This window comes from Mustela putorius, unplaced genomic scaffold (assembly GCF_011764305.1).
Source record: "Mustela putorius furo isolate JIRA1106 unplaced genomic scaffold, ASM1176430v1.1 tig00003869_pilon_pilon_pilon, whole genome shotgun sequence".
NCBI lineage: Eukaryota > Metazoa > Chordata > Mammalia > Carnivora > Mustelidae > Mustela > Mustela putorius.
In genome coordinates, this window is record NW_025422021.1 from 16,390,233 (window position 1) to 16,412,558 (window position 22,326).

Consider the following 22,326-nt stretch of genomic DNA (forward strand, 5'->3'; position numbering starts at 1 on the left):
GGAAGAATCTTATTCATAGAATTCAGCCCCTATCGGATACTTGAAATCTATCTATTCATAATAAGTCCTTATCATCATGCATCCTCATTTTCCTGTGACAGTCCTTGTTTATACCTGTTTTCCCAGATTATTTACTGATAGTGCCCTCCTTTCACTCTCAGATGTCCCAGATTGGATGATAAATTACATAGCCACCCTATTGGTAAGTGGCTTTGTTTAAACACTTCCAAGGGTTGGAAATTCAATGAGACAGTTATTGGACTTCTTGTTGATCTGTGAGCTCTTTAGTGAACCATGACCTTCATTTTTGATACCGAGTTGGATCTTTAGAAATACAAAAATGGAGGTCTTATCTAGCAGGTAACACATCTAGGACAAGTTTACCCCTAATAGTTGTCATGAATGCAGAAAGAGTCACCCTAGGAGTTAGGGGGTTACTTAGTGATGTCATCATTCTTTGAAGGAAAACTGCAGATAGCAGTTAGCTTCTTACAAACCATGTATCCCATCCTGAATCCTGACTTAGGGTATTACTGGGCTAAAATGTAACTCTGTCAGGACTCAGGAAATTCTAATTGTGACTGCACCTTAATTGTGTATATGTTCTTCATTATCTGGTCATGTAACTTCTCTAAGCTCAGTTTTTTAAAATTCATGAAGTGGGAGTAGCTTTTGTGGTGGTTGTGAGCTCAAATGAGGTAATAGATACGAAATTCATATGAGGGATTGTCATTTACTTCCAAAGGGAGTAGGAAATTTCATAGGGATTTCTTCATTTCAAAGAAGAGAAAAGAGATTTTAGAGGGTCTTAAAAACAATATCTGCCCTCCAGGAAATTATTTCTCAAGAGAAATCTGAAAATAGTAATGCACAGTAGTCTCTTAAATAACTATAAACTATAGTTTATAGTTCAAAGTGAGGGGCTTATATGGAGGAGGAGAATATTATTTCTTATTTGATGAAGTGATGACCAAATTCAGCCAATCCTTTCCTACTTTTAATAATTTGGCTCAAGTTTTGGGTGGCCTGTTGGCATGTGCTTCCACTTTAGCAAGCAGGAACATAAGCATCCTTCCTGGGGTGATCCTGGGGTAGAACCTGTTAGCTAGTTGCTGTTTAGTACATCAACTTGGGATAGTTCTTCTCACAACAGAATTGTTGTTTTTGCTGGAAGTAATTTGGCTTCCAGGGGGGAAAATTCTCAACTATATGCAAGAGAAGATTTTGTTTTCTGTTGTGCAGTTTGTGACTTGCAAATCCCCAAAGCAGCCCCATTGCATGCGGAGACTGCTTAAAGGTTATGTCCTACTTTTATAGTGCTAAGGCTCCTTCATGAGAGAGTTAAGACAGTAATTCCCACTCTCAAAATCAGCTAGGTCAGGATCTTCTCTTCTGTGCTTCTAGTGCCAAATTCTGAGGCTGCAATGAACTATTTGAAGTATTTGAACTGGTCTGAGGTTATTTTTGGAAAAGGTCTAACCCAACTTAATGCTTATATCTCACCTCTGTAAAGATGTCTTGACTTTAGATACAAGGCTACTAGTTCAGTTTGTAAATTAAGAAAAAACAGCTTTCATGCCTATGTGTGTTTTTTAAAGCATATGAATCTCTTTTCAGTGACTTTGCTTTTTCATACATCCAATACCATGCAGATAACTCCTATATATTGAGTTATGTGTGTGTGTGTGTGTGTGTGTGTGTGTGTATACATACATACACTGTTATATATTGTCTGCTGTGTGTTTGAGATACCAGATTAAGAGAGAAATAATCACTGGTTTCTATAATATCCTCATTCAGTGATACTGATCTCACTAGTACAGACATTGTATCAGGTCCTGGGAATAAACACTGCTAAGAGCTGGTCCTGCAAGAAGAGAGTTCATATCCAGGTATAAATGGAACTCAGGTAACATCTTGTGGCCACTCTGTTCCTTCAGGTCTAGATAAGATTGGCCTTAACCCCTGTTCTAGATCTTGTGGAAAGTTCTCTCCCCTTTATTAAATTATTATTGAAAATTCCTGAAGGTTAATGTTCTTAGAACCTCCTCTGGCTCTGACTTTTTGTTGTTGTGTTTTGTTTTGTTTTGTTTTTAAATATTTATTTATTTGACAGCACAAGCAGGGGGAGTAGCAGGCAGAGAGAGAGGGACTCCCCTTGAGCAAAGAGCCCAATGAGGGGCTCTGTCCCAGGATCCTGGGATCATGACATGAACCGAAGGCAGGCATTTAACTGAGCCAAACTGAAGTCCGGGCCCTGACTTTATGTCTTATTTTTGGATTCTTACTTTTTAGACTCTTCCTTTTGAAATTTCCTTTAAAAAAAAAAAAAAAAGACTATTTATTTATTTATTTGATAGAAACCACAAGCAGGCAGAGAGGCAGGCAGGAGGGGGGTGGGGGAGTGGAAGCAGGCGCCCCACTGAGCAGAGGGCCCGATGCAGGGCTCGATCCCAGGACCATGACCTGAGCTGAAAGCAGAGGCTTAACCCACTGAGCCACCCAGGAACCCCTGAAATTTCCTTTCTTTTCTTGATTTAACACCTCGCCCTGAAGCTAAGACCAGACCTTAGTGATGGTCTGTGGGTCACCAGGAAAAGGTGAGTAAGTGCATCACATAGCAAATCATTTAATTCAGCACTTTACGCCTCCTGTTGGGTCCATTCAACAGCCCTCCCACACTCTGGTGTAAAGCCATCCTGGCCTCTTCCTACTGCTTAGCTCCTCTTTCTGTTTCTAATGTCTTCTCACTCTTTTCTTCTGGCATTGGCTTTAATTGTATCAGCACTTAATGAAATAATCTGAAATCTGACTAAGTCCTTATCTCCCCCTAAATTTTTGCAATACCTTTGTAACTTTTCCCCCCAAACTGTTCTGGATACAATAACAGCAACAAAAGAAAATTACCTTTTAAGACACACACACACACACACACACACAAAATAAATGAATGAATGAATGAATAAATAACACAGTGGCTTTTAAAAAAATAAACATGTATTATTGGTTTCAGAGGTACAGGTCTGTGATTCCTCTCTTACATAACACGCACTGCTTACTACATTACATGCTCTCCTTAATGTCCATCACCAGTGACCCCATCCCTTTATTTCCTCCACTCCAGCAATCCTGTTTGTTTTCTGTGATTGAGAGTTCTTATGATTTGTCTCCCTCTCCAATTGCATCTTGTCTTATTTTTTCCTATCTTACCCTCTGATCCTCTGTTTTGTTTTTTAAATTCCACATATGAGTGAGATCATATGATAATTGTCTTTCTCTGATTGACTTTTTAGGCTTAGCCTAATACCCTCTAGTTCCATTTGTGTTGTTGCAAATGGCATGATTTTATTTTAGGAGGGCTGTGTAATATTCCCTTGTGTATATTTTTACCACATCTTTATCCATTCATCTGTTGATGGACGTCTGGGCTCTTTCCATAGTTTGGCTATTGTGGACATTGCTGCTATAAACATTCGGGTGCACATGCCCCTTCGGATCACTACATTTGTATCTTTAGGGTAAAAACCCAGTAGTGTGATTGCTGGGTCAAAGGGCAGCTCTATTTTCAACTTTTTGAGGAACCTTCACACTTTTTTCCACAGTGACTGCACCACCTTGCATTCCCACCAACAGTATCCGAGGCTTCCCCTTTCTCCGCATCCTCTGCATCCTTGCCAATATCTGTCATTTTCTGACTTGGTAATTCGAACTGGTGTGACATGATATCTCACTGTGGTTGTGATTTATATTTCCCTGATGCCGAGTCATGTTGAGCATTTTTTCATGTAGGATAGTGGCTTCTTAAATCATGTATCACCCCTATTATTTACATTTGCTTTTTAGTTTTATTTTAAAAATAAAACATGACTTTTTTTTTCAAGTCAAAGTAAAAAATGAAAACAATCAGCATATAATCCTTTTAGATATACAGTAGACCCCATCATTCCTCAGAACTCCACCGGTTTTCTCTCTCACTTGGTAAAATCCCAAGCCGTTTTGGTTTCAGTCTACCACTTTCCCCCAGCAGTCTGCTTTCCGTTTTTTCTTGAACATGTAGAGCCCACGACTGCCTCAGGTCCTTTGTAACTTGTAAGTCCTTGTAACTGCCTCAGGTCCTTTGAAACTCATTCCATTCAGGTCTCTTGTTCTAGTGTCTTCTCCCCCCCCCCCCCCCGCTTAGAACAGTTCCTAACCTCCCTTGTTATCTTATTTTTCATCACAACATTTATCATATCTGATGTACTATATATTTTACTTGTTTCTTTATCCTCTTTTGATCGCAGGTTGGGAAGCTGTAGCATGTGTGTAAGAATTGGCTGGAGTGCTGGTCAAAGCACATATTGCTGGGCCCCACTCCCAGAGTTGGGGCTTGAGAATTTGTATTTCAAGAAGGTCCTAGAGATTCCGATGTTGCTGTCCATGAGTCACACTTTAAGAACCAATGTACCAGGGCGCCTGGATGGCTCAGTGGGTTAAGCCGCTGCCTTCGGCTCAGGTCATGATCTCAGAGTCCTGGTATCTAGTCCCGCATCGGGCTCTCTGCTCAGCGGAGAGCCTGCTTCCCTCTCTCTCTCTGCCTGCCTCTCCATCTACTTGTGATTTCTCTCTGTCAAATAAATAAATAAAATCTTTAAAAAAAAAAAAAGAACCAATGTACCAGAATTCCTCTGGCCAATACAGTGTCCAATACTCACTACCTCTGGTTATTTAAATTGAGTTTACATGAAATGTTTAGTTTGTTAGTCCACTATGTTAGTATTTTTCAAGTGCCTAATAGCCACATGTGGTAAGTGGCCACTGTATCAAATATGGAAAATTTCCAGTTGGACAGCACTGCTCTAGAACATAATAAACTACATAGAGATGGATTTCTATTCTGCTCCCCCCACCCCGAGTCATATCCCCATATTTATATATGTGGTCTACTTGGCATTTACTTTAGTGTAAGGCTTAAGATGAAGATATAAGTTTTATTTGTCAGATGCCGAGTCAGTCTTCCATACCATTTGCTGAAGACTCAGATCTTTCCCCAGAAATTTGGAATACCATTATCATATGCAGTATTAAATTCTCATCTGCATTTGTGTCTGTTATAGAACTTTCTGGTCTGTTGCATTTGTCTGTCTGGAAATAGGAATATTTTCTTTTTTTTTTTTAAGATTTTTTTATTTTATTCATTTGACAGAAATCACAAATAGGCAGAGAGGCAGGCAGAGAGAGAGGAGGAAGCAGGCTCCCTGCCGAGCAGAGAGCCCGATGCGGGGGCCGATCCCAAGACCCTGGGATCATGACCTGAGCCAAAGGCAGAGGCCTTAACCCACTGAGCCACCCAGGCGCCCCAATAGGAATATTTTCTTTTTTTTTTTTTTTTTTTTTTAAAGATTTTATTTATTTATTTGACAGAGAGAAACCACAAGTAGTTGGAGAGGCAGGCAGAGAGAGAGAGGAGGAAGCAGGCTCCCTGCCAAGCAGAGAGCCCCATGCGGGACTCGATGCCAGGACCCTGAGATCATGACCTGAGCCGAAGGCAGCGGCTTAACCCACTGAGCCACCCAGGCGCCCCAATAGGAATATTTTCAAGACAAAATTGGCTTCTGGAATTATTGAACAAAGAATTAAGCAGAATTATAGAATGAAAGAATAAAGTCATAAGGAAGTTCTATGATTTTTATTTTTTATTTTTTAAAGATATTTATTTGTTTTGAGAGAGAGAAAGAGCACACATGAGCAGGAGGAGAGACAGGGGGAGAAGGAGAAGCAGACTTTATGCTGAGCAGGGAGTGCCATGTGGGGCTCGGTGCCAGGACCCCAGGATCATGACCTGAGCCTTAAGCAGACACTTAACTGACTGAGCCACCCAGGTGCCCCTTTAGTTGCCTTTTAAAGAGATGTTTTTATAAGAAAATATTTAGGCAGTGTTGAATTCAAAAGGCATGATATAGGTCCAGTCAGCCTGCAACCTTTTTGCCATGAAGTCTGATTCCTTGTGCAAAGATTATAGATGACCAAATTGACTGAGGGAATAGGCCATTATTGTAATATTTTTGGCCCATTATGCACTTCTTTTATTAAATTAGAAAACAAGGGGTGCCTGGGTAGCTCATTGTGTTAAAGCCTCTGCCTTTGGCTCAGGTCATGATCTCAGGGTCCTGGGATCAAGCCCTGCATCGGGCTCTCTGCTCAGTAGGGAGCCTGCTTCTTCTTCTCTCTCTGCCTGCTTCTCTGCCTACTTGTGATCTCTGTCTAATAAATAAATAAAATATTTTTTAAAAAAATTAGAAAACTAATGTCACAGATAAAAAACAATACTCATTAAGGCATATCAAAAAGGCTAAATAAGTGTGTATAGAGTGTTAAATGCTTACCTTTTAAAAATGGAAAATATCTTTTTCCTTAAATGTTTATATTTTTATACATAGGGGGATAAAAATGGTAGCATTAGTAACTTTCTATTTTGTTAACTTTTGTGTATTTCTGACAGAGATTCTACAGAATGCACATTTAAGAGGTAAAATGTTTAAAGCATAAGCTTTAGTGTTTTTACATTTATTACTTGGCACATTTATATGTGGAGAGAGAAATCCAATCTGAACATAACACCGTTTATTCATAGGCAGTAGTAGACAACTCTCCATTTTGGTTGTCAGTGAAAGTTCTCTCCTCTTCCAGCTTTAGTGTATTTATAATTACATTGTATTTACCTAGACATTACCTAATCCCTTTACACTTTATTTACTATCAGAGAAAGGAGGTACCATGTTCAAGTCAAGAATTTTTATGTAGCATCAAATTGCTCTCATAGAGTATTACGTTACCAAAAAACTAACTTGAATAAGACCGTTATGCTAATCTTCCTGTGGATGAAATTTAATATCTACTACTCAGTGTCAACATTTGGGTGATCATAAACAAATTTATGTATAAGCGTACCAAGTGGCTCCAGAAGATATAAAACTCCTAAGTTATTATTTTGGGAACATCTAATAAAGGCATAGGAAACTTATTTTGAGGACTGAAACATACATATATATATATATATATATATATATATATATATTTTACTGAGAGGCTTAGGTTTTTATTATTTTTCTTGATATATGTATAATGGGGTGCTACTTGTAGGTGGGAGAGGAGAAGAGATGTGAAGGGATGGGCAATAGTCACAGAAGGTGAGGGTGAGGTAGGTGGGTGAACACAGGGCATGGTGTGAGAATCCATATAAGGTGTTGTTTAATCCCAAGACCATACAATGTCAGACAGCTAACCCTCTTCCAGGAGGAGACTGCTTCTTTAGAAAAGCTGAACCAAACAGGCTACAGATGAGGGAACTCCCCTTAAGAGAGCCAGGATGAGGTGCATATGAAAACAAATGGACTAAATTAAAAATGTCAGATTCAGTGATGATTCCTAGCCTCATTTCCCTGTCAAGTTCCTGAAAGCCAGGAGCTAGGTTCATATTATGTAGTCAAGAAACTGGAGAATTTTTTTACCAACATTTATATTTCCCCATGGAAAAATACTTGATTGCCATCAAATGAAGCCCATCAACTTATACCTTCATTCATGAAAATAGGACTTATACAGAGTGTTTTAGTGCCTCACTCTTAAATATGAACTAACAGCTTAAGATCACTAGACATTTGAGGAAAGCACAGACTACAAAAGATTTTTTATTGTTCTTTACTTAAGGGCTGACAATTAAGAAGGACTCGGAGACCATATTGTTCTTTTGTGGATGTGAATGAAATTTAACACTTAATCATGAGCTGAGATTATACATTTACTTGGTTACTTTTTAGTTGTTACAGCACAAGCGCCCATAATGTTTTACTGTCAAGAACCAGACAGTAAATAAGTTAGGCTTTGTGGACCATTCAGTTTCCATCACATCTACTCAAATCTGCCATTTTAACACAGAAGCAGCCCTAGATATTATGGAAACAAATGAGCATGGTTGTATTCCAATAAAACTTTATTTATAAAAAATAGGCCATGGGCCCACTTTGACCTGCAAATTGTAGTTTGATGACACTTGGCCTAGTCCATCTACTTGTGTAGATCTATGAGGGCATATCACTTATATTGTGTCTCCTGGGCTGTAGAAAATATTAAATGTCATTCGAATGAATTAAGAAATCTATACTATACTTTTGTGGGCTTCCTCCTATAGATCTTCACTGTACTTTCTAAAGCTCAAAGAATGGTGGTAGTTTGTTCAGTCATTCGTTCCCCCTCCCCCCGACCCAAAGCAGTGCTTGATCTCATGACACAGATCGAGTCACATGGTCTACCAACTGAGGCAGCCAGGTGCCCCAAGGGGGTGCCGGTTGTTAATGCTTCATTTTTATGCGATCTTTGAAATATAACCAGTTTATAAGCCAAAGACTGCTGGTATTCAAAATATTATAAAGGAGAGCATTTGCTGAACTAATTGCTCTTGGGTAAGGGAAGGACTTCTCTTAAAATTTATAATAATAAGATGACAACTTGGCAGATAAAAAATATAATTATTAAACTAACATTAAGATCCAAGTTGTCTTGAGTACCAATCAGGACTTTTTATGTATTACAATTTGTCCACTTAAAAATCTTGTAGTTAGGGAGACACTTGTAGTCCAGGGCCCAGGCTACCATATATATCTCCTTTTGCAGTGGGGGAAAAAAAAATGATCTTGTAGCTAGATTTTTAAGTTGCTTTCACACATACTATTTTATAGTCTTGTTTTATCTGCTGAAAACAAAAAGGCCTTAAGAAAAATGCTAGAAACAGTAACTTTAACTCTTAATGAAATTGTTTTATGGACTTTATATTACTTTTGTTTTACAGCAAACCTATGATGGACTTGTTGATATTCCTCTGTGCACAGTATCACTTAAATCCATCCAGTTACACAATTGATCTGCAGTCAGCTGAAAATCACCCCATTAAATTTAAGCCAAACACACCAATAGGAATGTTGGAGGTGGAGAAAGTCATTTTAAAGCCAAAAATTTTGGATAAGAAAAAACCTACGCCTATAATACCAGAGGTATGAATGTCACTAGCATTTTGATTCTTCTGGCAAAAATACTGAATTGATTTTTCAGTTATAACCTGCAGCTCATATTTATTTCAAATGAAATAAAAATGGACTTTCCTGGTTAAATTTGTTGTGAACATGGCTGTCTTGTTTGCCTTGGTCGCATTGTTTAGAATTCATTTAGTTATTAATTTTTGGGTTAACTAGAATTTTGGGAATACTTTTGGTTTTAGACACTCTAAAGTGATCTATAGGACCATATCAGAATCTGACAATTATAATTTTTTTTTTAACCAAGATTTATTTATTTATTAGGGAGAGAGAGAGCATGAGTGCACAAGTTGGGACAGGGGAAGAGGTAGAGGGAAAGAAGCAGACCTTCCACTAACACAGAGCCCTGTGTGGGGCTCGCTCGATCTTACGATCCTGAGTTATGACCTAGCCAGAATCAAGAATCATACACTTAACCGACTGAGCCACTTAGGCACTTCAAAAAGTATTTTATATTTACAGGAAAGTTTTATAATCTTTCAATGAAAATTTATTTAAGAATTTATTAAAATATTTTTTGGCTTCTCTGTACTCAGTAAAGTGGTGGTTTTATTCCAAGTTGTTAATTCAAGCTATATAATGACTCAGTTTTCTGTAAATATATGAATTTTAAGCAAAAATTTTTTTTCTCAAAAATTTTTAACCATCGTTGTTCTAATAGCAATTTTTTATTTATAAAATGGTTCTGTTTCTATAAGCTATAGAGGTAGAATTTTGTGGGTTTCAAGAAATATTTTTTCATTAGGAATGTCAACTTTTTTAACTCAGGAAATATAGGAAGGCCAATAAATTAAATTAATAATTTATTTACATATGACTTGAGAATATATATATTCTCATATTTTCTTCATATTGTTATGCAACTTTTTATAAAAAAGTTAAGAATTTTTAATTTGTGTTCTATAAAATACTGATATTAAGAATTAATTAGGATATTGAGCTGTTACCAATCTAGATACATATGTTATGTATCTAGGTGGAAATAGTATTTATTTTACAGCATGGAATTATACTTGGTGTTTTAATTTAATACATGTGAAACTTTAAAGATCTGCAAACTGTAGTTTTCACGTAGCTTGGTAACATGTTTCTAAGTTCCACTTTGTATATGAGTTAATTTAATTACATTAAATGATATGTTTAAAATTTTCTTAATAATTCTAATTAGTACTAGGTATCTGAATCAGGAATATCTTAATAGTCTTTACTAATATATTAAAATGAGCCAAAGAATTCTCTATTGTCAAATATATGTCTCTATTGTCAAATAATAGAGACAATAGGTAATCACAATAGCTAATGTTTATTTGTTAATAGTTTACTATGTGCCAGATACTATGCTAAGTTTTTTATGTGGGATATATCATTTATCTTCCATTTAATAGAGAGAAGCACAAAAATTTTATATTTTAACCAAAATACTCCTTTTTTCATTGAGACAACAGACAAACCATTAGATAAATATTCCTCAACTAAAATATAAAATAGAACATGTATATCTCTGTATTATTATGGACACTGCTCATTTTATAATAATCTTTTGTAATAAATATTTTAAGGAACAAATAAAAATATTCATAGTATCAGATATGAGGCTTTTTTGTTTCCTTTTAGATTTCAGATCTAATGCTTTACAGGGATTATGGATTTAATCTAGATTACTTAAATTATTTCTAAGAATATGCTTTAGGAAAGAAAAATAATAATTTTCTACCAAAATAGAAAAATACTGTTTATTGTATGACAGTATTTTGTAGATCATCTCTTATTGTAAATGTCATTGTAGAAAGTTTTGGTAAATAAATTATGGTAATAACTATGGCTTTAATCTGTGTTTCAGAAAACTGTGAGAGTAGTGATCAATTTTAAGAAAACACAGAAGACAATAGTGAGAGTTAGCCCTCATGCACCACTGCAAGAACTTGTCCCCATTATATGCAGCAAATGTGAGTTTGATCCACTGCATACGCTATTGTTGAAAGATTATCAATCTCAGGAGCCCCTTGATTTGACACAATCTCTTAATGACCTGGGACTAAGGGAATTATATGCCATGGATGTCAGCAGAGGTAAGTAAGACTTTTTGTTTTATTCATTTCACAGGATGTGCAAATAAGTGCATGTATCGTGTTTATGTATAGGGTTTCTGAAGTTCATAATGGCGAGTGAATGGATCCTATCAATAGAAGTCAATATGTATCATTGAGAATAAGAGAAAATGAAATTAATAAAATTCAACTTGATTTCAGTTTTTGAAATTAGAATAAAAACTTGTCTTTCTTAGTTGTCATTCACATTTTATACTTTTCCATCAATCTACGAATATTTTTTGGGGTAGGATTTAACTTAACTCTTTGTGGCTGTAAGATTTAAACAGAAAATAAAGACTTCCATTTAAATTCATTGCTGTTGAATTACTGTAGACTGACCATGGTTTTGTCTGAGTCTTAATTATCATTCAGAGTTATAAGTTTCTTGACACATATTTGTCTAGGTTCACCCAAAATCAACTAGCTTGTAAAATAAATCTGATTCCAAAATTTAAAAAAGAAAAAACAGCTTGCGGTATTAATCTATAGAACGAATAGAATGTATTTGAATTTGGAGATCTTAGATAGTGTTTGTTTCGATGCTAGTAGACAACTGCAAGCTTGTTTGTTCAGCTCGGCTTCTCTGTACTTGCTAAAGTGATGGGTTTTTTGGTTTGTTTGTTTTATTAGAAATAAAAGTTTAGTGAAGGATTAATTCTCCCTATATCCTCTGTGCACTGAGCACTTCAAACTTTATCCTGAAATTGTGGATTTATATAATCCATAGACTGCTATTTCAACTCAGTGATGTTTTATACTTGAACAAACATCATCTTTACAGTCAATTTACCTCTTTTACCCCCTCCTTCTGTAGCCACTTCTGTTACTGCCTTCAATAAATCATCTTTACAAGGTAAGACATGAATCAGTAGAAAAAATTATAACATGAAATCTCTACTTTATTGGATACATTGAAAATAAACTTCTAACTTTACCTGTTTTCTTAATATTACTAATGTGTACATTCTGTAAGAAAACCATTGGCTTTTATTTCCTGAAAAATAATTTATAAGCCCTCCCCCTTGATTTCTGAAATTAATACAATAATAATATTTCAATAATTGTTTAAAAATTAATATCATCCTAAGAATGTGAAGAACATTTTTTTAAGGATTTATTTATTTGTGGAAGAGAGAGCAAGAGCAAAGGAAGAGCACAGGGAGAGGGAGAAGCAGGCTCCCTGCAGAACAGGGACCCTGGTGTGGGGCTTGATCCCAGACCCTGGGATCATGACTTGAACCAAGGTAGATGCTTAACCAACTGAGCCACTCAGGCATCCAAGAAACATATTTTTGATGCAGACAAGAGAAAATTATTTTTCTGGGTTCTTTAAGTATAGTTGCTGATAGTCTGGTGGTACCATAGAAAGATCTCAGGTTATGTACTATGAACAGTTATTCAGAGTAATCAGGGTATATTCATCAAGGAATTTTTTACAGCATTAAATTGTGAATATTTTATAATAACATGGAAAATGCTTAGACTAAAATTAGCTTTTAAACCACTTAAGTGTGCTTAATATAGTATGTAAAAAAATTTTTATGTAAAATTTCTGAAAGGAAGTACATAAAAAATTTTAATACTGGTGACCTTTGGGTGGGAGGGCTATGGATGATTTTTTTCATCCTGTTTTTCTTTACATCACAGAACTTTATAATAAGAATGCATTACTTTCATAGAAGAAAACTTTATTAAAAATTAGCCGATAATAATAAAGTCTGGAAGCCTTTTTTCTCCATTAAAAAAGGATAGGCTTATATAATACTAAATGCCATAATAGGCTTAGATAATACTAAATAATACTATAATAAATGCCGCTCTACAAAAAAAAAAAAGAAAGAAAGAAACAAGAAACTATACGCATTATGTGTTACTAGAATCTTTCTTTACCACTTCCAGTTTTCTGAGGCACAGTAAACCTCTCAATTCCAAGGATTAAGACAACATAAGTAATAGTGTGATTATTATTAGTGTCTTGATTCATGACGACTAGATTAATCAAAGGAGCTGAAAATTGTTATGTTTGTAAAGTGTATACTGGCTAATAATCCGAAGAAGACGTTTTAATTCTGAAACTGCTTTAGCTGTCAAAATCATTTAACAAGCTGATAGGGCAAATAGCTTTTTATCTGTCTGGATCTCACTTTCCACTTCTATAATAATAGATTGTGAAAAGTGGTCTCTGTGCTTTTTTTCTAGTAGTAACATCCGGGTACTTGTACTTGGCTTTTGTTCCTACCTTTGCCATTCATAACCCAAAGCAAATTCCCTAATCTTATTGGGCTCATTTTGAAGGTGTTGAATGTGTTGGTTTGTAATAATCCTTCCAGCTTAGAAAGTAGGTCTTTATTCAGAGTACTAATTGTTGTGACTAGACCCTCAAGAGATTGGATTAAGAAAATTAAGCAAGCTCCTTTTCCAGTGTCAGAGTCTACAAGATCAATCCAAATGCTATAAAAGCCTCTGCCTCCTTATTTTGTCTAATATTATCAGAAGTCTTGGAGCTTTTGTATGTAGCTACTTATAGCCTCTCTTCTGGAAACAGGAAACTATAAATTTGAGTTGTTTTTCTAAGTAAGCTCAAGCCCTGGTGTTTCTTAGTTTTAAGCTCTGACTTGTGGGGATCTCTGCCATAGATCTTTAAGTGAAGACTTAGGTTAACTAACTAGTGTGGAGGATGACAGAGTACCTGGAAATTGCTTTACCAAAATTAGCTATATGAAACACTTTGGTTATATTTATTGCCCCCTACCACCATATGAAATATCTGCATTCAGTTAGTGGAGGAGTCTATCTTAAAAGGAAATAACACTTCTAGAAAAAGAAAAAAAAGTCAAGGGTATTACACATTCTCAATGAGTAGGTATTATATTGAATTCTACCATTTAATGCCTGTGTGTCTTGGTGCAAGTTATTTAAACTCTGTGGTCACCAGAGCTTCAGATGTGTAATGAGACAATACTATCTGCTAACATTTCTTTACACTCCCTAACTTAGAAAAAGGACACAGAATGATAACTTGTGATAATTTCTGATAATCCTCTTTGGACTGTTCCAGGAAAGAAATTAGGCATGAGAAAAAATTCTGTAACCATAAAGTGCTATCCACATGTTCATTAGTTAGTATTTTCGGTAAACTCATTGCACAGAATGAGTACTGTTTATTCAAATATTTAAACTTAATAATAATAATTTAAATATTTAAAGCATCAGATTTATGAAGTTTTAATTTGTGCAATATAATTCTCCTTTAACTTGTTATTAGGCATATTGCATTAATATATTTATTGGCATTGACTATCTTTGCTTTCCTGGAGTAGTGCCTATTTTGTCATAATTTATTTTTTAAACTTTTTAAACAAAAAGACTGTACATGTAGTCCTAAGAAAGGTGTATATACTTAAGCCTGAAACGTATTTAAGGCCATACCTTTACCTCTAAGTGCTGTACTTTGTTTCCAATATCACTGAAATTATATTGTGAGTTATCACAAAACATATATGTGCTCTTTCGTAGAAATGTCTTCAAAGTTGACATATTCCCCACTCCTTGTCTCTCTTTCTCTGTCTCTTAAATTTTGCAATTCATTTGTTGAAGAAACTGGGTCCTTTGTTTTACTGAATTTCCCCCATTCAGAGTGTGGATTGCATCCTGTGATGCCACTTAACATGTTTCTTAATTGTCTCTGTTTCCTATAAATTGATGGTTAAATCTAGAGACTTGATCAGATTTGGTGATATATTTTCAGCAAGAATACTTCATAGGTAGTATTAATATAGCAGTCATGTATAGCATAGTATATGCTAGTATAGCAGTCATGTAATGATAAGTTACATTTATGTATGTATGTACATAATCCCTGTACCCAGTGTGGGGCTCAGATTTATGACTACAGGATCTAGAGGGGCATACCCTACCAACTGAGCCAGCCATGCGCCCCACAAGTTATCTTTTTTCATGTTAGCTGTCAATAATCATTGCTTAAATCTTTTTTTTTTTTTTTGGAAGATTTTATTTATTTATTTGTCAGAGAGATCAAAAGTAGGCAGAGAAAAAAAAAAAGTAGGCAGAGAGGCAGGCAGAAAGAGAGGGGGAAGTAGGCTCCCTGCTGAGCCAAGAGCCTGTTGCGGGGCTCAGTCCCAGGACCCTGAGATCTTGACCTGAGCCAAAGACAAAGGCTTAACCCATTGAGCCACCCAGGTGCCCCGTCATTGCTTAAATCTTGATTAGGAGTTTGAAAATAATCATAATCTGTAAATATTCCTTTAATTTTAATTGAGATATTTCTGAAACAGCAAATTTCCCCAGTCAGCTACTTGTCTACCTAGGTAGAATTCATTCAGAAGAGGCAGGAAAAAGGTGTGATTCTTTTCCTTCATCAGTATTTATTTATTTATAAAGATAATCTTTTTTTTTTTTTTTTTTTTTTTTTTTTTTTTAGATTTTATTTATGTATTTTGGAGTGAATATGGACGGGGTGAGGGAGGTATAGACAGGGGAGGGAGATCATCTGAAGCAGACTCCCTGCTGAGTATGAAGCCTGATTTGGGGCTTGATCTCAGGACCCTGAGATCATGACCTGAGCCAAAACCACGAGTCAGATGCTTAACGGATTGAGCCTCCCAGGCGTCCCTTTTTATCAGTTCTTAAAAGTAACAGACTCTTCTTTAGCAGTACGTAGAGGTAAACAGTAAGGATCAGTTATTGTTTCAGCATCACTACAAATCATGGAATTAAACATATGCAAAATGCTTCAATTTATTGAGTAGTTCCATGATACCCATACTATCCTGATCTTGGCCAGTAAAAACCGTATCAGATTGATTCCTGTGCCCTTTTAAAATGATCCAGTGAACTCTGATTTCTTTCTCTCTGCTCTAATTAGATATTCCAGACTCATTGTAAAGACAGCCCTTGATATGACAGAGAATCAACCATTCTTACCTGATTGTGGTCCCTTTTTTAGTGGTCAAAGGTATTTAGAGACCATCTGGGCCAGGGTTCTACTGGATCTGTCATTGTTTGTGTAGGCCTTTTCAGTGGACACTAGGAAATACTTTTCGAAAAATGGAATGTTAATATATACTTGTGAGGTTTGACATTTGCCATTCTGATTAAAATGTAGTTTCTTAATTTTCACACAATTGACATTTGGACTTGGATGATCCCTTGTTGTTGGGGGGGCTGTCTCGTACATTGCATTGTGTTTGGTATCATCACTGGTCTCTGCCCAGTAGATGCTGGTAGCACATTCTCCTGTCCAACCTTTAGTTGTGGTAACCAAAATTGTCCCCAGACATTATTCATAGTCCCCAGACATTGTTCATAGTTCTCCAGGATGGGGATGGGGCAAGATTGCCCCTTAGTTGCGAACCATCATATTAAAGAAATAATGTTTTGGAAACACTTAATAAGTACTAAGTAATTATAGTGAATCATGTTTTGGAGAATAAGATATTTCATAATTGTTTAGATCTGAGAAAAAAATTCAAAATAATGGAACAAACTGTTGAGAGCTTCATTATCTCATTTAATTCAAAATGCCCATTTTACTTCTGAAATGTTGGTAATTATGGATAGAACACAAAGAGTCACAAAGAATCGAGTTTATGTCCTGTCTCTGTCATTGTTTGATGGTTGGCCTCAAGTAGGTATCTTTGTTTCTTTAACCTTCAGATTGCTGTGCTGTGAAATAGGAAAAATAATACTAAATTTCTTTGTTGCTTTGAGAATTAAATAAGATATAAGATGCCTAGAAGAATGCATGGTTCATTGTAGACCATGATTAGTAGCTTTCGTCATTGTACATTTTTCAAGGGAAAGTAACTGAGGGAAAACTTGGAGGTAAATCTACAATCCCATGTACAAAACTAAAAGGCTTTTCTTCTATTTTAGAGTCCTGCCAAATATCACAAAACCTAGACATTATGAAGGAGAAAGAAAATAAAAGGTTTTTCAGCTTTTTTCAGCGCAGTAGGAAAAAGCGGGAACAGGTAAATATTTTCTTATGTAGTATTTTGTAAGATTCTTCTTGTCTCTTTTTAATTGCTTGTGCTTTTTATCTTGAAATGACCTACAGGTTTTGCCTTTTCATCCTTTACTAGACGGCAAGTGCCCCTGCAACTCCTCTAGTAAGTAAGCATCGCCCAACTTTTACAAGGTCCAATACCATATCCAAGCCATATACTTCAAGCACACTGCCTTCGGATGCCCCCAAGAAGAGGCGGGCTCCGCTGCCTCCAATGCCAGGATCTCAGAGCGCCCCCCAGGACCTTGCTCACATCCAGGAGAGGCCAGCTTCTTGTGTAGTGAAGTCCTTGAGCATGGACGAAACAGAGAAGGTACGTGTATTGCATTTTGTGTTTTTAGGATGGGGCAGGAGACCATTCTATTTTTCCTCTTGTCCTTTTCCACATAGACTGCTAATAAGATTAGTAACAGACTCTAATATGTGATAAGATGAATGACTTGTGGCTGATAACACTGGCACTGGGAAGAGATTGCATATGCGTAGTTCTGTGATGCAGTAAAGAATCAATGTGTCAATTTTAAGTAGCTTTTATCTTCAAGCAAATAAATCACCCATAAACCTTAAAGTCTTGGCTTATTAAGGCCCAACCAGAGGTCTTGGTTAATGCATTTATCGGGAATGCAAATACTCAATTTTAAACTTTTTTTTCCATAGCACCAAAGTCTTTATGTTGCATTCATGGGTTTCTAACTAGATGTATCTTCTTGATCTGACTCTGAGATGCTCACAGGGAAATCTGTGTGTCTTGTTGGTAGATAGACACTCCATAGTTTAAAAAAAAAAAAAAAAAAGCCTTTTTATGTAGACTATATTGCAGTTACTTTTATCTACTCTTATGCCCAAAGCAGTGTTCTGGGTACATCTTTCTTCCATACGGACTTACTATTGCTTCTTTGTACTCCCACCTTTTCCTGGAGTGTGCTGTTTTATGGAAATTCATTTGCCAACTACTTTTTATGCCTATAGTGTATACATTCTTTGCTTTATTCATGTGGACTATAAATAAAGTTTTAAGTAAATGTATTAAACATGAGACACTATATTCTGTTGCTTATTAGCAGACAAATGATTCAAGTAACTTTGAAAGCAAATTTTATTTTGAGATATTTGAGACACTGAGAAGTTTTCTTATATCTACTTGAAGGGTTTTATTCACCCTTGGAAGTTTAGTAAACTAAATGCGTAAGTAAACTAACTCCTCCCAACCAACAGTAAACATTTCTGTGTTTTCTTAACTTCAAAAGTTTTTAATATAGTTTTTAGTTGTAATTTATAAACTATCATATATGCCTTTTAAAAGTAAATAGCAAGGCAGCTGGGTGGCTCAGCTCAGGTCATGATCCTGGAGTCTCAGGATTGAGCCCTGTGTCAGGCTCCCTGCTCAGCAGAGTCCACTCCCTCTGCCTGCTCCATACCCCTCCAGACCCCCATCCCCTGCACTCATTGCTGTTTCTCTCGTTTGCTTGCTCTTGCACACACGCACTCTCAAAAAATAAAATCTTAAAAAGAAACCCAAAACACACACACACACAACCCTGATAGAAATGAACACAACAACAACAAAAAAGCTTAAACTCAGTAGTTATTTGGAAAATAACTAATCATCTGCTAAGCTGTCGTCTTCTTCTTTTTTTTAAGATTGTGTTTATTTTTTTGACAGTCAGAGATCACAAGTAGGCAGAGAAGCAGGCAGAAAGAGAGGGAGGAAGCAGGCTCCCTGCTGAGCAGAGAGCCCGATGCGGGATTTGATCCCAGGACCCTGAGATCATGACCTGAGCCGAAGGCAGAGACTTAACCCACTGAGCCACCCAGGCGCCCAGTCTTCTTATTTCTATTAAGATTTTTTTGTCTGATGTCCCTGGTATAAAATCTCACCTTAAAAATCAGGAGGATTTGTTATTTTTTCAAATGATAGAATCATTTGCTACAAAGTTTTTCAAAGTAACTGCTTGGTAGTTGGGTGAAGTGTTACAGAAGAGGTGATTCTTGGGTTCAGTATTAACATCTATGTGGAAGTACCCGAGGCAACAGGAAGCATGTTCAAAGAGGTGGGAATGTGAAGACTATGGCATGTCTGGGCATGAATGAGAAGGAGAGTTTGAAATTGAGTGAGATAAGCAGAGGCCAAGTCAGGGTCCCCAAAGACTTCATTTTGTGGCTGTAACTCCTTTACATTTCGTCATAGTAAGTCATTTAAAAGGCAGCACTTTCAGGGTTGTTTTAAGTTTTTAATTAGCGGGGCACCTGGGTGGCTCAGTCGTTAATCATCTGCCTTCAGCTCAGGTCATGATCCCAGGGTCCTGGGATCGAGTCTCCTGCATTGGGCTCCCTGCTCAGCGCTGAGCAGGGAGCCTGCTTCCCCCTCTCCCTCTCACCCTGCTTATATTCCCTCTCTCTCTGTCTCTCTGTTAAAGAAATAAATAAAATCTTAACTTATTTTTTAATTACCAAAGTCTTTTTTTTTTTTTTTAAGATTTTTATTTATTTATTTGACAGAGATCACTAGGCAGAGAGGCAGGCAGAGAGGGGAGAAGCAGGCTTCCTGCTATGCAGAGAGCCTGATGTGGGGCTCGATCCCAGGACCCTGGGATCATGACCTGAGCTGAAGACAGAGGCTTTAACCCACTGGGCCCCCCAGGCCCCCCATGTCTTTTCTTTATGTAGAAATAAATCTTTGCTCCTGGTCACAAATCTTTATTCCAGATGACCTCATGCATTTAGTTTTGGTAAACTTCCTCTGTGTTTAGACCTGAAGAGGACGACATTGTCTGAGAAATAGTCTGCTTCTTAAAACTCTAGCCTGTGCTTCCAGTGGCCTCACCAAAAACCATTTCTTTTGTGCTCTATGACCAGTGGATGCTCCCATGTTAAGTAATCTTATTATTTTTTTATATGTTGCCTTTGGCAAACTGGACATCTTTATACAATTTTCTAATTATTTTTTCTTTTGATCTGGACATCTGGGTAGTTCTTTGATGTATTGTTAAGTCGGACCCAGAATAACTTGTTCCTCCCTAGAGAAGCTGAAAAACCATTTTTTAATTTATTCATTATAAAAATTCTTAACAATTAAGCCATGGTTTGGGGTGTGTGCATGCTCATGTGAACTCATGCCCCCCTAGGCATCCTTCAGCACTTATTTAAGTTCCTCACCATATTTGATGTGCAAAATCACCCCCTCGGTCTTGATTTTTCTTGGTTTTTCTCTCTTTCTTGGTCCTGATTCTCTTTATATTTCAGCTCTCTCTCTCTCTTTTTTTCCCTTGCCTCCACTTCCTTTACTTGTCTCCTAAATCTGGAGGTACTGAATCCATGGTCCTAGCCTATAAGCACTCTACTCTTTCAGAGAAGACATGTTCTTTGTTGAGTTTTCAACTGTCGTGGTTTGAATAGTGTCCCTCCAGAAGATATGTCCAAGTCAAGGATCTTGAGGTAAGATCACTGCAGACTTTAGGCTGGGCCCAGACCCAAAGACTGGTGTTCTTGTAAGTGGGGAGACACATGCACAACAACAGAAAGGAGAAGGTCATGTGATGATACCCGCAGAGATTGCAGTCATGCCTCCATAGCCAAGGGATTCGAGGAGCCACCAGATGCTGGAAGAGGCAAGGCAGGATTTTCCCCTTGTATTTTCAGAGAGCTATGGCCTTGCCAAAAGCTTGATTTCAGATTTCTGGCTTCCAGAACTGTGAAAGAATAAATTTCTGTTGTTTTGAGCAACTCAGTCATGCTAAGTTGTTACGACAGCCCTGGGAAACCGATGTCAGTTTTGTAATTCCAATCCCAGTGTTTTATTCCAGCCGCAGACTGAAGTCGGGGTTGCTTATTCCCTCATCACTACCTGGAAATTAGCATACTGAAAATCAGGCTCAGTTTTGTTCTCCCAGATTTCAAAGCTCGGGATTGCTTTGGTTGTGCTTTCTTTTTTTTTTTGTATCCCGTTGGCGGGTCCTCCCTTCAGTCTCCCTTATCTTTCCTTGTCCGTTTCTTTCCTTCCACTGAAGTCATGCCTTAGACAAATCCAGGGTGCAGAGTAAGGATAAGACCAGTACTTAACTTGTCTTCCCAATGCAGAAACTTTGATAACTGGCAGGTATGTTTGATGCATTGAAGGCCCTCTACAAACCGATCAAAATGGGGGGGGGGGCAGTTATACCTCTGTTTCTTTCTTTGCCGCTTTGTCATGGTATAATTGAGAGAAAACTGTAAAATATTTAAAGTGTACATTGTGGTGATTTGAAACACGTATATATTGTGAAAGAATTTCTGCCATCTGGTTAATTAACACATCCATCACCTCAAATATTTATCTTTTTTTTTTTTTTTTTGGAGAGAGAAAGAGAGCACACCGAAGCGTGTGCACGCAAGCCTGAGGGGGCCGGGGGACAGAGGGAGCAGGAGAGAGAGATCTTAAGCCGGCTCCACGCCCACCTTGGAGCCTGATGTGAGGCTGGATCTCATGATCTGGAGATCATGACCTGAGCTGAAGTCAAGTGTTGGTTGACTGAGCCAACCAAGAGCCCCTTTATTGCTTGTTTTATGTTTAAAATTTTAAAATGTCATTATTACTATAGACATTTTATGTTAAACAACTTAGTTTTGAATTTGATGCTTTAAAAAGGCTATGATTCTGATGATCGAAAGTAATAGCAGGCTGGGGGAAAAAGTATCTGGAAAAAAAATTATTTTCAAACCCCTGAGGAATTTTGGATAGCTTATCCTGGAGATTTTTATTGTTCAGGAGTCAGAATAAACCACAAGGGTGCGCTGTTTAACAGACCTACAACAGTCTGATTTTCGACTTTTTTCCCCCTCCAAAGCATCCTTTAATGAAGCAGAAAGAAAATACTGGAAATAGTTACATTATATTAGAAATAGCAAATGCTTATCTCTTGTGTGTGAAGTTTCAGAAAATAGAGCTAGATAAATAACAGTAATGTATGACAAAGTGATACCTAACTTATGCGGTTTTCTTCATTTTGCACTGTCCCTTCATGTTCGTATTCTCTTAAATAGTCATTGATAGTCTGTTTGCCTTACACAGGCTTACGGTCAGTCTACCGGTAGCTTTCAAAAATTTTGTTCACCACACCTATTTTATGCTTTTTGGCTGTCAGTATTTAATGATTTGCCT

General features: G+C 36.9%; 1 protein-coding gene across 8 annotated transcripts in view; it reads left to right on the forward strand.

Annotated features, from left to right (window-relative positions):
- The window catches only part of COBLL1 (cordon-bleu WH2 repeat protein like 1), a 169,539-nt gene that overhangs the window by 112,834 nt on the left and 34,379 nt on the right, over positions 1-22,326 (forward strand). For 6 of the 8 annotated variants that reach the window (XM_013052006.2, XM_013052010.2, XM_045066834.1 and 3 more), the window contains 5 exons: positions 8,828-9,029; positions 10,912-11,140; positions 11,976-12,014; positions 17,057-17,154; positions 17,266-17,502. In XM_013052006.2, coding sequence (XP_012907460.2) covers positions 8,828-9,029; positions 10,912-11,140; positions 11,976-12,014; positions 17,057-17,154; positions 17,266-17,502 — 805 coding nt within the window. The remainder of the gene's footprint in view (positions 1-8,827; positions 9,030-10,911; positions 11,141-11,975; positions 12,015-17,056; positions 17,155-17,265; positions 17,503-22,326) is intronic. The other 2 variants (XM_045066835.1, XM_045066836.1) reach the window with 1 other exon arrangement.